Below are 18,146 nucleotides of genomic sequence, written 5' to 3' on the forward strand. Positions count from 1 at the left end.
AACATGTACAAAAATAAGCTTAAAAATGCATATAAAAATGGACTACTTGACACAAAAAGTCTTCTTTGCCATCACTTGTGATAAATAGATGACCCCTGAAAAAGTAATGATAAACATTTAAAGGAATTGGAACCCAAAGGCCCTTATCTCTTCATAACCATCCAGCTATACACCAAGTTGTTACAATAGATAGCACTATTTTCTGACCCCAGGGGGATCTGGAATGTTCCATTTTTTAAATTCGACATATTTAAAAAACTTTGTCTACTGATGGATGATGAGGGGGGTGTCTACTGATGAATGTCAATCACAATGAGGGATTTTGCTCACGGAAAAAATTTTTATCTAACATGGTTTAGATAAAAAACATCATAATGGCAATCCATAATACTAACAACATTTAAATGTAGGAAGGAATTGATATCTTTCAAGTTGAAAATACTATAAAATTCATTATCAAATATTTCATTATAATATGCCTTCTTTTTATAAGGTGTTATAGAGCATATAATTCTCACTGTACACAAGGCAAAGTTAACCCTGTGTCCCGATATCAGCATGTATAACAGGGTAGTAATATAGTTGATCTTTTGTGTTGCTAAATAGTGGGGCAATCCATTTTATCCCAACTTTTTAAAAACAATGACACTTCAAATTAATTTTTCGTGTTATTCTGATTTATTACCAGGCATAAGGTCGCTGGCAACAGCTGGGCTGGAAGGGACAGTGTTAATGACAGCCATCAGCTCCACAGCTGCTCTGAGGAAAGCACTTTGTTGTACCAATGTTGACACCCTGCCACAAAATACTTTTACTGACTGCTGCACACCTGGAACACGGCTGTAAAAACAGCTGGTTGACTCTGGAGGTGGCTAGAGGAAAATACATAGGCTAAATTCTATTACAGTAAGTGTGACTAAATAAAGTCTTGAGTTCCCACAGGGGGAGAAAAGAAGGAAGAGAGAAAATGCAACATTATTGAGAAATCTGCTATTCAAAGCTGATGGACACCTTACAAAAGTGTTCTAATATAATACAAAACTAACATAATCCTGGGAAAGGATTATGACATCAAAGATAAAATGCCAAATTTCACTGTAACACTCATGTATCTGTTGAATTAGCTGATCTGTTCTCCACTGTATTAACTCTGTAAGAGTCTTCAAAAATTCTAACTATTCATCTATGATATTTAAAATATACTTATTTAAAATCCATAATAAACTGCTAACCATATAATAAGGCTCATGCCAATATCATTATATTTCCAAAGGCCTATTTTATGATCTAAATTCTAAAAAAAAAAAAAAAAAAAAAAAGCAATGAATAACAATTTAGGAAAAAAAAATACATGTATGAGAATATAATTGTGTTTTTACCAATTCCTCCTACTGGCTATTACACCCTAGGGTAAACGAAATTAACATCTAGCTCTTAAAATTGAGACACTTGGCTAGCGTTGTTTAAATCCAGTCTATCCTTAAATCGGTATCCTTTTTATGGTCCAGAAAAGCCTGAAAAAATATGGCTAAGAGGCTTATTCCCATAAAGTAACTAAAGTCATGTTATCCTAAAGTGATATCAGTTAATTTATGACTATCAGAGTGGGTCAGACTCTAATCAAATTGTAGAAACATTTCCAAAGTGATTATTCAATCAAATGACTAACATGGTTAATTAGGAGCCATAAACATTGCTCTGAAGTTCATCAAAGTAATGACTTGCCCAGAAAAATTACTGCTAATTAAATTGCCTGCTGCTTTCATTTCTACCTTATCTAATAAAAAATCCAACTGACGAAGTTTGGCATTATATTTTAACTTTTGCTAAATGCTCAACTAAGATCCAAACTAGCTAAGCGGCCACTTCAAAGGCAAACGTTTTGTGGTAGGGAATGGAGGCACTGCATATATATTCACTTCTGTTTTTTCATGAAATAAAACTTGAAAAATTTAACAATAATAATAATAAGCTATGGTTTAACCTATACAAAATGTTAAGATGACAGCATATTTGCACTGTCCTATTGTGCATTCTTGGATTTTTTTTTTTTTTTTTTTTTGGTACTGGGGTCAAATCCATGGATGCTTAACACTGAGCTACATTCACAGAGCTTTTTTGTATTGTGTTTGGAGATAGGGTCTCACTAAGTTGTTTAGGGCCTCCTAAATTGCTGAGGCTATCTTTTGAGCTCACAATCCTCCTGCCTCAACCTCCCAAACTGCTGGGATTACAGAGGTGTGCTACCATGCTTAGCTCTCTGGATTATAATTTTAAAATCACTAGTGTAGCACAGTGATTACAAATAAGCACTTTGTCATCTAACACATATGATTCTGAATCTCATAGCTGACATTTCAGGGCAGTATATGGCATTTTGTTGGTTGTTTGGCATCATCAACTCACAATCTCCTAAAACTGTAAAATGGGAATACTAATATTGATATTAGTTTTTTGGAAGACCCCAAGGGGTAAATCAGGTACAACACTTCCCACAGTATCTGCACACAGTAAGAATTTGACACATGGAACTTATTATTAACAACAGAATCTGTTTTAAGTGATCCTCACAAGTAGCCACACAGAATAAAGAATAGCACTTAAAACTAAGAATAATTTTATATCCAAATAATTTTGTATCTAAGTTTTTATCCAAATTTGATGTGCAAATATATATATTTATATATTTGTCTTCACGGTATTTGAACCCAGGAATGCTCTACCACTGAACATCCCCAGCCTTTTCTACTGTCTATTTTGAACAGGTTCTCACTAAGTTGCATGGTTTGGCCTCAAACTTGTGATCTTCCAGCCTCAGCCTCTCAGGTAGCTGGGATTTCATGCATGTAGCACCACATCTGACTGACTATTGTTCTTAAATCATATAAGATGCTTGATTTGTGTGTTTGTTAAAGTTATTCCTAAATATTCTGTACAAATCTATCAATCTTTGACACTTAAATATGCTGATTTAGAATTCACAATAAATTTACGATTTATACAGTATACCTCCAAATCTGCATTAGATTTTTTTAAACACCTGAGTATATATCTTTTAAATTTCTTTTTTACAATATTAGCCCTTAATGTTTGTTCTTAAATAGTATTGGTACAAAAAGTTTTACATTCAATTTATAAATTATGAAAAATAAATGTAAGGTTTTTTAGTTAGTTAGAAACTGGTGGATCAAAGAGCTCTATAACATGACATTAGTACTGCCCAAACCAGCTTGCAGAAATTAAACTGCCTACAATTTGTTACAGATGAGTTCATGGTGATGAAAGCTGATCTAATATGCTCCAAAAATTCAAAGCAGTGAAGCACTGCTATCATTTTAATGTATTGGTTAATGTAGGTACAGATTAAAAAGAATTAACATAAATGAACACTACAAACTACCAGATTTGGTTAGACTTCACTTTTGGTAATATTATTAAAGTCATTTTTGTTCAAATTAAGACATGCAGGCAAGAACCTTAAAAAAAAAAATTTAAAAAAAAAAAAGTTGCTTTTTCTGTCTCTTGACTTGCATTTTAAAGCTGTGCTGGGAAACATAATACCGATCTGGGAAGTCTTACCCAAGCTTTGACCACAACGTGCAGTTGTGAATTTGCACATGTAATACTGCTGGACACTCCTCTGATTTGCATATTTGCTGCCCAGTTGTACAAAATGAAAATTCCCCTTCAGGGCATCATTTGCCTAAAGTTTCTAAAAGCTACATCAGGACACAGCAGAAAGAAAAGATTTGCCATGAATGCCTGAAATCTCTCTACACAGGTTACTGAAATCTCTTTGTTATCAAACATTGTGCAAAAGTAGGATGATTTTGTATCATAAACTCTGAACAGGGAAGGAAAAAAAAAGAAAGCAACTACCTTTCACGTGATGCTTCTCATTAAATTCCTGTAACAATAATTAGTGTATAACTTACTTAAGCTTTTAAATTTCCTAAAGTAAATGAGAAATCCCAGAAAATAGAAGTAAAGTTCAACGTTGTATTTTACTGTGGTTTTACTTTTGTGTAAGTATACACTGCAAAGATAGATTGATATATACTCGACTGACTCCTTGTAGAGTTATGTGACAAAATCCAGTCCACAAAAACTGGTTCACTGCATATTGATGTTGAAAGACAATTTGACACATTAAATATCAAGAACCAAAATGTGTTATGTAAAACATACCTTTGAAATTGTCATGTACTTGATTTTAAAAAGTGTGTTTACAGGTTTGTGCGTGTTCTATACATACCTAGATGAGTCAACAAGCTTTGTTTTTTTATTGTTCAACAAATTGCCAAAAATATATCTATTATCTCAAGAAACATTAATTAAAAAAAAAAAACTAATGATACCAATCTCACTCAACAAATGTGAATATTATGACATTATCTTATCAATATTTTCTCTCTTCAACTTTGTACATACTGGTTTGTTTGTTATTTTCCTCTCATTTCCTGGTACTCTCACAGATCACATATCTTTTTGAAGATATGTTAAAATGCAAATGCAGAAACATCCTCACTACAAGTTTCTTCTGCTTTCACATGTGCCACTTTAGATTTGGAATAATCAATCAAGAAAGCTCTTATTTTATAAAGTTTCCGAAAAGGGATGCTAATGGCAAATAATTTTTTATATCCATAATATCACTCTGTTGCAGAACAAATCTAAAAGTAATTAACTCCAAAATAAGTCCAGCCCAAACATTCAGGTTTTCTGAGGCCTATTTGTGGCCAGTCACAAAACTCTGTGAACAAAATATCTCCATCTTGAAGAAGGCAAGGGAGACAGACATGGTTTTAAGAAGGGAGTGATGAATTTGGTATTACCTCACTCACACTTAGATGGGATCTTTCTCTTTAGGGTTTTCAGCGAACTGTGAATACAGAAAATATAAAATCTGCAGAGCTATTTCTCCACCACAGCCTAGGTACATTAAATCTATTCTTAATAGACTTTGAAGGCAGAGAACAATGTTAGACTTTAGTTGCCCACAATAGTGTTTGTAAAATGAAGGAAGGAGAAGTACATGATGTAGCTAAAAAAATTCATATGTTTTTGAAACATAAAGTCTGAATAGCATCAAATAACAGTATAGAATTTTACCTATGAAATCACAAATTTCCCATACAAATGAAGAGCAGATACAAACAGGATTGATTTATCTGATTTACTAGGCTCAGAAATGTACAGGTTTTACAAGCCTGTGATGGTTTGAATAAGATGGAGTTTAAAATGACATTGAAGTGATAGGAAACACAAGTATATTTTGACTTGGTAATTATTAGGTCTTACCATACTCTGACAATTAACCGAAGCTTAAAAGAAAACATAAGGGGGGCTGGGGATGTGGCTCAAGCGGTAGCACGCTCGCCTGGCATGTGTGCGGCCCGGGTTCCATCCTCAGCACCACATACAAACAAAGATGTTGTGTCCACCAAAAAATAAAAAATAAAAAATATTTAAAAAAAAAAAGAAAACATAAGGGAGGATGCCATTAATGGTCACAATGGATCACAAAAAATTATGAAGTCATGGAGGATTTAATGCAAGTTTCAGTCCCCAGTTGTCACCTGTTAGAATCCACACAATTAGCAACAAACACATCATGGTAAGCTTTGTCCTCTGGGTTTCATTTCTCCTTGAATCCCTACAACATCCAGATAATTTATTCTGTTTGCTTTGAACATGAATACAATCAGTAAGTTCAGGACAGCTGTTTTCCTGTCAGAAACAGTAGAACAGAACAGTTTCTATTTGAACTTACACTATATGAGTGCTTCTGCATAAGAAAATCTTTCTTGCTTGGTTTTATCCTCTAGACATGAGTGTATATTTTTAATTATTAGAAATAATAATAGAGAGGGCTGGAGTTGTGGCTCACTGGTAGAGCACTTGCCCAGCAGGTATGAGGCACTGGGTTCAATCTTCAGCACCACATAAAAATAAATAAAATAAATGTATTGTATCCATCTACAACTAAAAAAAAAAAAAATTAAAACAAAAAAAAAGAAATAATAATGCCATCTTATTAAAGGGCCATTACTTTTCAAAAAATCTGTAGAAGTCAAGATAAATCCATGCCAAAAAAATTTCTTTGTTGTTTCCTGAACCCCTAATATGTGCCAGACACTTTACAAACATAACCACATTTAAGCCTATGAAAACACTAAGAGACGCGAATTATTAACCCCTTTTTATAAATAAGGAAATTGAGGACATGCTCCATATGACACAAATAGTAAATAGATGTCAAGCTCCGGAATTAGTACATTTTCAGTGTCATACAAAGTGGGTGGTTTTACTTTTCAATGCAAAGAATAAATAAAAAACAGATCACACAGATGAAGCAATAACTGTAGAGACCAGTACATTAAACAGAAAGGTCACCAGAACGAAGAGTTCAAAAATACTTCCCTAAGTCACAGAGAAGAATTAAATAAATCACAATGAAACATGCTTGTCATTCTTTCAATTTTGTTTTGCTTTCTGATTCTTTTCATGTTGCTTTTTGAATTACCCACCCTTGTAAAAATTTCCAGACTGCATTAGAAATAATTAAATGGGAAGCTCATACATACCACATGCACACATGTACAGACAGAAAACAATAAGCATCTATTGAACCCAAGAAAAAGTTCTTAAAAATTATTTCAAGTTATTCAAATCCTAGATGGAAACATCTTGTGAAATAAAATAACTCCCTCAACCTTTTACCTACGAAATATTTAACTCCCTTAAGTATTGAAGCATAAAACATTTCATAACAATATTCTAAACCTAAAAACACATATCAAATAATATGATATGGTTTTTTTTTTAAAAATTGCATTTTCTTCCCTTTTTTGTTCACATTCATGAAACCCACATAAATAGAAATATCCAAGCATGCATCCTTAAACTGTCTCATTTAATTTCAAACCTCACTCCTGCTTATAAAAACTGTTGTGTGCTCATTTCACCCACTGACAGTAAGCAATTCTAGGCCTAAGTGTCCTGGTTGTTCTGTTTAAAAAGAAACTATAAATTACGAGCTATAAAAGTATAATCCACCCCCTTCTAATTCCCTTTTTCCAAGCTAGTACAACTAACAAGTAGATTATCCTTCCCTTCCCCCTTTCCTCCTGAAAAATTCAAGTTAGACAAACAGAGTGGGGCTGAAATGACATATTTGAATGGAATTCAGACCCACCAGTTCCTGTTTATGTTTCTGATTTAAGAATGTTGTCTTCTCATTCACTATACATTAGGAATGGCAAGGCCATAATGGTATCAGGTTACAAGCAAGCAAGACCAATGGGCATTAATCTTCACTCCCAGTCAACTAGCAAAAGCAGCAGCTGATGGAACACTACACCCTCAGCTCTGTATAAATGGACATTCCAGGGAGTGCGACTGTGTGTGTGCGCGCCTGCGTATGTGCATGTGTGTGTTTCCTTTCAGTCTCCATTTTATGAATGAAACTCCAGGCTCTATAGAGTCCATTCATGTAGGAGGAATGCTTACAGGGCTCTGCCCCTAGGGATCAATCAGTCATGGGTAAAACTGATATGATTGGTTTAAGACAGCCTACAGCCTTCCATTACTGACTTAAAAATGCAGTCCCTGTCCATTTGACCTGTGTTAATGCATAAAGAGTAAATCCAGATCGTACTCTCAATTCTCAAATCAAATCACTAGCCAATGCCACTTACTGTAACTGTAGATTTAGAGCATATTTAAGCATTTCTTAGAAAAACTGATATAGTAGACTGGAGTACTGGTTTGGGAGATTTGCAATTTTAACTCAGAAACAAAAAAAAAAAAAAACTCCTATGAATAGACATGCCAAGCAATAAAAAGCAAAGTCAAATCCGGGGGCCAACCCATGACCTCTTTTATAATAACAAAATCAATTAGAAAGACAGAAAGATTCCCTGTCACTTTTCACAATTGAAGCACCTAAAAATATCAAAGATTAAGTGATCTACTAGTCCACAAATCACTGGCTGAGTAAAAGAAAATTATCTTTGGATGTTGAAAAAACAGGATGTCAACATTTTCTTTTTTTTCTTTTTCTTTTTTTTTTTTTTTTAAATATGGAACCCTTCACGAATTTGCGTGTCATCCTTGCGCAGGGGCCATGCTAATCTTCTCTGTATTGTTCCAATTTTAGTATATGTGCTGCCGAAACGAGCACGGATGTCAACATTTTCTAAAGGATCAATAGCTCATTCTTTAAAATTCCCAAGTGTTTCTCCACTTGAATTTCTCTAAGCAATAGTTTCAGAGTTAGGAGGTAAAAAATAAGCTGGTGTGTTTCAGGAGAAAATGTATCCTTAAGCAAATGATGCTTTGTAATGGAATAAGGCCAAGGCTCAGCCTTTGGGAGTGTTACATACCAGGTACAAAAAGCCAAAGTTCATGGAAGCATAACCATCACTGTACTGGAAATTACTAAAGATGTTAATGCTTGAAAATAAAGTTTTTAGGGAATAAAAGAAGTTACAAATGAGCAATTATGGGAATGACTTATGAAAAGTCAGTCTTAGACTGAAGAGTGTTAATTAAATATATAATGGCTTTTATCAGCCATCTTTAAGTTGGGATTTAACTCTGGAGTAAAGAAAACATTTCCATCTTCTAGTGACCTGAAGTCACATAGGAAAACAGTTGCAGTCCACAGTGCCTCTGTGAATCCCTCAACAACTGATCAAGGAAGTTTTACTAGGATCATAGAAGCAAAAAAGAGAAACAAGGAAGTGGCCACCTCATTTGTTTTAGGCCAATAAAGATTTATCTAATATGATATTATGACAATTTAATATTTTACTTTGAATTTATAACATTTGTCAAGTAAAACAATAGAGAATAAAGTTATGGTCATATCTCAGAGCTCAAATTGAAATACCTGATACAAGAATGTGAAAAGAGAGTTTATAACCTACCTCAAAGAACAAAACACAGAACAAACAACTACTGAAGAGTGAACATTCACTAAATTATTAATTACTAATTAACAGATTTTCCTCAAGGTTTTAAGAACTATTCAGTATTCCTTTAGGTATTACTTTTTAAGATGGTTCAAAGATATGTAAATAAAAATGACAGCATGAATCTGAATATTTGCAAATGTAATATTGCATATTTTAAAACACTTTAATATGCTGTATAAGCTCCATTATTCAATATGTTTAAAATTGGATGACCATTAATACATGGACAATCTTGTAATTATTAGGGGCTGGATGTAATATCCATAATAGATTGGTTGGAGCAGTGGGAGCAGTGTTTATGCTAAAGCATAGATAGTCCCCAACATATGATGGTTCAACTTTATAATTTCAATCATTTCTATTAGAGAAATGTGGTATAATACTCTCTCAAGATGCTAGGCAATGGCATCAAGCCACAGCTTCCAATCAGTCACACAATCACAAAGGTAAATAGCCTATACTCATTGTTCAGCTATGTTGCATTAGTGACTTACAATGCATTATGGACTTAAAATATTTTCAACTTATGTTGAGTTTAGCAGGATGCAATCCATCATAAGTCAAGGAGCAATATTTGGGGTAGTTTGAGGGGTTAAGAGTTCTAGATACTGTGTTTTTTATAACTTTAGGCCTTCCCTTTTACCTATAAGAACAAGGCAGTTCTTGTGATAGATTTGTCTTTGCACAAAAGAGAAGATAAACATTGGAAAGAACCTGGGACTTTCCCATCCCTCTCAGGGAATATGAGCAGAAAATACTGTCCCACTTCCTTCCCCACTTTATCTAAAAAGAATGCAACCATGATTTGGTTTTAAAAATCACTAAAATAAGAAAAAATAATTTCTTCAATATGAAATCACTGGATTGTAAGTCATATGTGAATGTTCAAGTAGGGGAAATTATGGATGGTAGGCCTTCCATTTTGGAAATTATAAAGATTGCTAGTTTATGATGCCTGGGATGTTCAGGAGGAATATCTGTTATCTTTACTTCCTACATCCTGTGTCCCATCTAACTTTACTTGCATTTTTTTTAAACAACTTCTTTTATAATCATTGTATTCCTTGTGTTTCTGGGACAATATTTTAGACTGTCTATATGTGTCCCAATTGTTCGGAAAGGATGTAAGTAAATTTAGTAGCAAATATGTAGAGAGTCAATTTCCCTAGAATATATATTCTGTTTATAAATAATAAGAAATTGTTTTTAAAAGTAACAGTTATTTCTGAGCTATTGCTACCCTATTAGAGTAACAAATGCAACAGTAACAATTTAGAGATAAAGCATACTGTGATTTTGAACTCTGTATTGTTATTTTTTAAAAAGTTTTTTGCAAGTTTAGTCAGTGGATTGAGGTTCTGGCAAATCATCTCCAAAGATATGAAGCACTATCTATTTATATTTGTATACAAATGCAGAAAGTGAGCACATTATTCCTCCTGTTAACGATTTCATCTTATAACTCTAACTGCATGACCATATTATAAACTCTGTAAGGGAAGCCCAAGCAGTGTTTACTAGAGGCATCGTTAAGAATGACTTCACTATTTCCTCTACTATTTGATTAGGATGAGTATCCACCAACACAGCAAAACAGAATAACATTTACAATATAAAAATCTTCCTCTTTTGCCATTTCGGAAATCCAGGAGCATTTAAATCTCTTCATTAAAGTGCCAGCTCAAGCCCCTGGGAACACCAGATATATCTGTCAGTTCTGACAGATGAAAGTTATACTTATTCCAGTTTTAACATATTTAACATATTTAATAATTTTAGGACTTATTTCTCTTTAGTGTTTATTTCATCCTTTCTCTGCCTACACATAATTTTTCTCCAAGCTTAGAAGAGAGAATAATTTTTTAAATTTAAAAGTTTTTCTGCTGGCCTTTGTTAAAGTCCTAAAGTGATCAAGATGTCTCTGGGATAGTTGCTGAATAATGGATGGAGCTAAAATGAAGAATGAAAAAGGCACACACTGTTCTTCCCAAACAACTTTCCTTACATCTGTTTTAGATACTGGAGTACCTCATAAGCTTACTTGTCAAAAGTGGATCCAGCTGACAGCAGTTTGAAACCCACTGTTCTAATTAAATTGCAAGTCATCAAGCTATCAAGTATTTTAAGAAAGAAAGAGTCAATTTCAGAAAGAAGACCCAGATAAACCAGTGTTCACACAAAGAATTACATCAAGGTGGACCATTAATTTGTATCTTTTAAATAATTATTATTCACCCTTTTACAGAAGAATTTTTTACAAAAGGCCACATCTTTGATACTCTCAATTCTTAACAATGTTTGTGGTACATTTAAAAAATAAAAGTAGTAGGCATCTTAATCACTTATATAATTTGAGACTATGAATTTGCCTGCCTCGAAGCAGTAAATACCTAACAATAAGAGTAAAATTTGGGAACCATCTAATATGAAATATACTTCTTCCCAAAGTGGAAAAGGCATCGCTTTATGATGTTAAAGCAGGTGTCTTTATTTGTGGATCATGTAGAGAGCCTTTAAGAATTTAAAAAAAAAAAAAAATCCAGATTGAGATAAATGATCAATAATGTATGTAACAAACTAAAATATTCCCCCTTATTTTGAAAAACTACATAGAAAAAGAAACCATGAATTGTGCACTAAACTAAGAATCAGAATTTTTTTTTCATGGATTTGGGCCACTTCAGGGTATAACTATATTACTGAATGTAAGTTACCTACTTGAATGAACCTCTGCAATTTATCTGTAAAACCTGGGTGTGGAGAGGGAATATGAAGTAGTTTTCTCCAAGAGCTTTAATGGATACAAAATTATTTGTAATTCTAGCAAACATCTATTTGCATCAATTTTTCCAATTAAAACAGGTCGAACATTTGTCACCAGTAAGTGTTGTGCCTCCAATCAAAAGGCCTAATTCAGAGCAGCAGGAGTGACCCTATAAAAACAATTAAAAATGTAAAAACATTTTCTGCAGTAGATACGTAGGTTTGCCCCTGTAGTCTTCTATTTCTTCTTCTACATAAGCTTAACTTTTCCCATCTTCTTACTTTAGCAACTTTCCTCTTGTCCCTAAATTTCTTTTTTTACCCTCTTTGTTCCCAACTCTTTGATCACACTGTTCCACCACCTCACTGAAAAGAATCTTTTAAACTAATGGGAGCAATAGAATAGACTTCAAGGCTAAAAACAACATATTAATATATTACCCCTCCAACCAACTCCTAGGTTAAGATTCTTAATATACCCCAAGTGTATATTATTAATACTAATTATAACTATATATATATTGGTGGGATCACAAGCACTGTGGGCAGATGAATATGAACCCCACCAAGCATCATATTAATTTTCCTTTCTTCCTCTAAGTTGGTCCTGGACTCAGACTAATAGAAGAGTCATTTAGGTTTGCAGCATATGAATCTATATAATGCCATCTTTTCACTTATAAGAATAATATGATTAATTTGAATACTTCTTCCAACTCTAAATGAGATGATTTAAAACAGAAAAGTAATGAAGGCTTATTCTGTCTGAATAGGAGAGCAATGAAGAGGAAAGAACTTCGTAAATAATCAAAAGATACAAATCACCTGTCATCATCACCCAGTATTTCTGTATTGGGCCTTATTTTGCAACTCATGTGCCTTACTTGTTTTTATTAACTCAAGAGCCTCGTTTTATTAAATATTTTAAAAACATGACTTCTAATGGCTGTGTAATATTTCTTTTGTTGTAGCCTTAACTTATTTTACCATTCACCCACTCTATACTTGAAATATTTCACTCTCTTTTTGTCTGTCTCAAATATTCATCAGGCATCCCTCGCCATTTCTAGCATAAATTCCTGAAAGTAAATTACCTGATCGAAGTATATGAACATTATATGCTAATATTTTCTTACAACCAAAATTTTATTTCATGTGCCCACAACCGCCTCAAACATTATCCTAAGCTATCAAAAAATTAAAGTAAATTAAATAATACATAATGTCAACCAATTAACACATACAACTTTAATATATTGTCATAAGTATTTAAAGTATCTGTTTCATTGGGCACTCTGAGCCTGCAAAACCACATGGGTATGAAAATGGGTGAATACCCAAGACATTACGAAATGAGACACGGTATATGGACTCTGCATAAACCACTCCAAATGAATCACTTGACACATGTAACTCTTTATGTGGTCACTTGACCATAGAGCAAAAAAACCGAATTAAAACAAAAAAGATCATGTTGGATTTGGAAAAGTCCAACAACAAACAAAAACCCTATGCACTGCTTTATGAAGCACTACTGAGCTAAAAGAGGGAAGGAAAGCAACATTAGTAGATACATTGTATAGGAAGTTTTAATACAATATCAAGATATTATTATGATCACACTGTACTAGCTCACCAAATTGGCTTCTTAAATATCTATTTTTTTAATCTCTTCTCTGTCTCCTGATCCAAGTATTTTTCTCATGTCCTGAGGAAAAATGTCTATTCTAGTAACATAATATTTAGAATTTTTTATCTTAAATATTCAGTACTTGATGTTGCATTCCTGTAATTATAATTATAACTAATAGACCTTCCATTTCCCATGTCATAATTAATGTCAGGCTTTATTAGAGCACAATTATGCCATCTTTACCCTTACAAGGCATCTTTTATTGTTACAACACTTATGGTATACTGAATTAGGCAATAAAGGATCCAAGAGGCCTTCTCAAAGAATAACCTTTGGATCATAGATGCTGAGTTAACTGACTTAGAAAATGTAAAATATTTCCGAATGTGCTGTGTGTTGAACACCAAAGAAAGCAAGCAGGTACTCAGGGATAAATATATTAGATTTCCTAAGTTATTCTATATGCTCTCAGCAAAGGTGAAAAAAACTAATGACAACAAAACAAATTATCTAGTTCATACTTTTTGATTGCAATATATAAACAGAGGTATCAATTTCAGACAGCAATTTGGTGGTTAAAATATATACTGTGATACTGAAATATTAAATTTTTCATAGACACTGAAATGATATATATTCATGATACTGTTACAACATTTCTTTTAAATCATATCCAAAAATTCCATCTTTACCATTTAACCCTTCAAATAAAACAAAACTGAATTCTATTGGCAACATTGAAATTAGAATTCAAAGGTGGTAAATATAAATTTAAATATAGCTAAAAGCGGAGAAAATAGCATAACTTGATAGTTTCTCAATTTAAACAAGAAGTTTACAAGTCTTTTGCAATATATATAAAACACTTAGAAGAAATGCCCTATGGACCTTTAAAATGTGATGATGGGCTGTGCTTTTAAAGCTTACGAGTTACAGATTCTGTACTTCTGAAGGTCACACAGTGACTAACTGTGAAGTTCATGAGATAAGATGTATGGTCCACAAATAATGGAATTGACTATTTCAGTACCAGCTCTTTTATTTTTACTCTCATTAGAATCCTTAAATCTCTTTTCCATTTCATTTATATCTCCTCAAAAATAGTGATAAATGCTCAATACTATGCAACATATAATTGTGTATATAATATAAAAACAAGATGATATATAAGGAGAAAATCACAGAATCAAGAAAGGAGTTTCAACATTACTTTTTTGGTATTATATATATAAATATTTATAAAAATCATTTCTAGAATACAGAAAAAACTTTTTAAATGATATGATATACAAAATTTTTGGAATGATTATTTGGGCTAATTTATGTATTTTCCATGAAGAGTTTCTTGAAGTATTGATAAATGAAAAAATATTGCAGCAAATTAAAATATTGTTTGTGAAATAAGGATAAATCAGTTAACAGGATGGGGATTTAGAGAAATACATTTTATCTGTAATAAAGTCCACTGAATTTTAGGGTTCTTCAATAAGTAGATCCATGGACAGATATAAAGAGGATCTCAATTGAAACTACTATGAGACATTTCAAGATAAATCCCAAATTATAATCTTTGGGGCAAAAATTCAAATACAGGCCTTCATGCCATGTTCAAATTTTTTAAATTATAAATCAGCCAGAAAAATGGATAAACACATTTTCTTTTCCCCATCTTTAAAGATATAGAATGATAGTAATATGGAAAGATCAAGTCAAATTAGTTATTTAAGGAAATGTCTTAAGATTAGCTCTGGCATAGGATGGTGTGGAGATCACCAGTGACCAGTCTTCAGATAGTGATCCAACTACCATCTTGCTTCTCATTCTATCCTTCAACCTATTTATGTCACGCTGTGGGGGACTCACATACAAGTGTAGGGGCATCTAAGCTCTACTTTCAAACACTCCCGCACAGCTACTTTGGCCACCCTCTTAGTCCTAGGGGGACACACAGGAGCAGTGTCCCCTGCCTTCAGTAAAAAATATCTGGATGAACCTGCTCAGGCCCTGGAATAGGACTCAGGGCCAGTTGGGAAGGATGTTCATGGGTCTTGGGGAGCTTATGTGCCCTTTGATTGAGACATGCTTCAGAGAGGCCAACTCCCTCAGTCTGGAAGGATGCAGTCAAAGGATCTCAGGGGAGAGAGCCTTTAAGTCATAAGTCTCCTTGCCAAGCTTTAAGGGCAGTTCATAAGAAAGCAGGTAACTTTACTCAAGTTGTAAACTTAAGACCTAGAGTCAGTTTTCTTTTCCCCTCAAACAGATCTGATACAAAATCTCAGCAGAATTATTAATCAGGAATCAATAATTCCTTCATAAAAACTGCATATCTTTGCATTCAGACAAAAGAAAACTATACTGTTCTCAAATATGTCCATGTCTGCAGCCATCTATTAACCATTGTTATAATAATATTAACAATAGTATTTTAGAGGTATGCAATGCCATTCTTATACACACTAGCATTTATTTCATGCATCTTTTCAAAATACCTGAGATGTGTAAAAAGCAGATGTCCTGTTTTCCCATATTATAGCATGAAAAATTCAGCAGAGATTAGTTTAGTAATTTTTCTAAAGTCTCTAGATTGAATGTTAGCAAATTGATATTAACATTTGAAATAGAGGGGCTGGGATGTGGCTCATGCGGTAGCGCGTTCGCCTGGCATGCGTGCGGCCCGGGTTCGATCCTCAGCACCACATACAAACAAAGATGTTGTGTCCGCCAAAAAAAACTAAAAAATAAATAATAAAATTCTCTCTCTCTCTCTCTCTCTCTCTCTCTAAAAAAAAAAAAAAAAAAAAAAAAAAAAAACATTTGAAATAGATCTTAAGCCTTTCTAGTTTCAGAAAGAACCTCTCCTTCCTTGACAGACTACACTTTTTAGTACTTTCTAACTCACTAAGACAAAGCTAAACTCCATAAATGAAACATAAATCTGTGTTTTGCTATTCCTGTCCTAATCTCTAAGAATTCTTACTTATGGACCCTTGGAGTCTTCGACACCAATAATATTTTAAGTTATAAACAATAAAATGCCCAGTACAGAAGAGTATTGCTTTATGGGAACACTGTTTTTAAATAGCACTGTAGTAACAAAATAGGAAAAAAATAGAATCAATAATAATTCAATGTTACTCTCTTGGGACTCAGAGTATGCATAATTTTATAAATTGCATTTTTCTTTGAACTGATTTCATTTCCAGACACTATTTTGACTATCTGCTCATGCCAAAATGGTTTGATAGTCCAACCCTTCACATGAAGAGAAAGTTTCAAATAAGGGATAAAACCAGAAAGAACCCATTTAAAAATGATCAGGAGCCACCCAGTTTGACAACAATACTAAACAAATCGACAAGGGAGGTGAAAAGATGATTTATGTGTAATTCCATCAAAGCACAGGCCTACCTGAATCATATGCAAAGTCTCTGGGTTCCTGTTTAATCATCAGAGGAGGGGGGAAGCTTTGGCTGGCGGCACCTCCAACCATGGTGTTATGTTCATAGACTGGGTCATGGTACTCCTGCTTAAAGCCTTGTGGTGGGAAGGGGATGTTTGGCTCAGACATCTGGCGTTGGTACATAGGACGTCCTTCCCTTGGCATTGTAGGCAAAGGAGGAAAGGAATTACAGGGTTCAGAAAGCTGGCGGCGAAATCTGGGGAATGAAAGAGTATGTTTCAGATAAGGTGGTAACACCGAATATTCTTTAAAATACCAGTAGAATTTTTATCTGCTTAGTGAATGAACATATTTACCTACTAACTGAAGTGTAAACATTTAATGCACACTAGATTTCTCTTCCTATGACTTCTAATTATACAATGACTTGTGTTCACCTTCTAATCTATCCCTTATAACATGGTTTTGGTATATTTTCAATTTAAAGGTGTATTTTGAGTAGAGTAGAGAACAGTGAACTATTTTGAGTAAATCTGGATACTAACTGCTAAAATGCCCAATGTTAAGTCAATTGGATCATTTACATACCTTCCACAGGAAAAGGTTTTCACATATCTATATATATATATGAAAAAGCATGAAAAACAGAGTCTTTCTCAGACTGCATCTTCAGTCTTTTAACCGTTATCAAACTAAACAAAAACCTAATTATTCATTCTCCTTCTGTGATCACCAGTTTTTGAGGAAGCAAGATAGCAATGATTCCCTTCTTAAATCACCAGGATTTTAATTCTTCAACAATGTCCTAGCTAACAGTATGTTCTAGTGAGAAATAAAACTTGGCATCATGAGGAGTTAAATCCAACCCGTTTTTTAAGAAACCACTTTTTTTCCTGTCAAATAGCAACACAGAACATACCAGCTTCCAATTTGCTTCAAATAAGCTGTCAGTTTGATAAAAATAAGCATAAATATACAGCCAACCACCAAAGACGTAGATAACATGCAATGTGCAGATTTGGAGCAAGTCGGACTGAAAGGTCCTCTGAATGTCCTGAGGCCTTGGCAGAAGGCTGAAAATGAGTCCTGTGCTCCTTCATTCTTGGTTACACTGTGTAACGATTGGCTGATCACATAATCGTTCTGTTCCATGTTTCTCATCCATAATATCATTGACCCACCACAAAGCTGTGGATTAATTAAAGATTTAAAAGTGCTCTAAAAATGCCCCAGGAGTGCTTAAAAATAACCTATAAAACATATCTATGAGCAAATATAAGCCCATTAACCGCCCCCCTTCAACTAAAAGCTTTCCTAAGACTTTAATTTGGAAAGTTAGCATTTAATTTCGGTAATGTTAAATGAAAAT

At 33.6% G+C, this 18,146-nt stretch overlaps 1 protein-coding gene and 1 non-coding gene across 3 annotated transcripts in view; both read right to left on the reverse strand.

Moving 5' to 3' along the window:
• Etv1 (ETS variant transcription factor 1) overlaps nt 1–18,146 on the reverse strand; it is an 88,822-nt gene that overhangs the window by 17,140 nt on the left and 53,536 nt on the right. For both annotated transcript variants that reach the window (XM_076862992.2, XM_076862985.1), the window contains exon 8: nt 16,786–17,033. In XM_076862992.2, coding sequence (XP_076719107.1) covers nt 16,786–17,033 — 248 coding nt within the window. The remainder of the gene's footprint in view (nt 1–16,785; nt 17,034–18,146) is intronic.
• Nucleotides 8,079–8,185, reverse strand: LOC143384461 (U6 spliceosomal RNA). The gene has a single exon (XR_013089334.1). It is a non-coding gene; the product is annotated as a U6 spliceosomal RNA (small nuclear RNA).

The sequence above is a fragment of the Callospermophilus lateralis genome, chromosome 1 (genome assembly GCF_048772815.1).
Source record: "Callospermophilus lateralis isolate mCalLat2 chromosome 1, mCalLat2.hap1, whole genome shotgun sequence".
NCBI classification, from domain to species: domain Eukaryota; kingdom Metazoa; phylum Chordata; class Mammalia; order Rodentia; family Sciuridae; genus Callospermophilus; species Callospermophilus lateralis.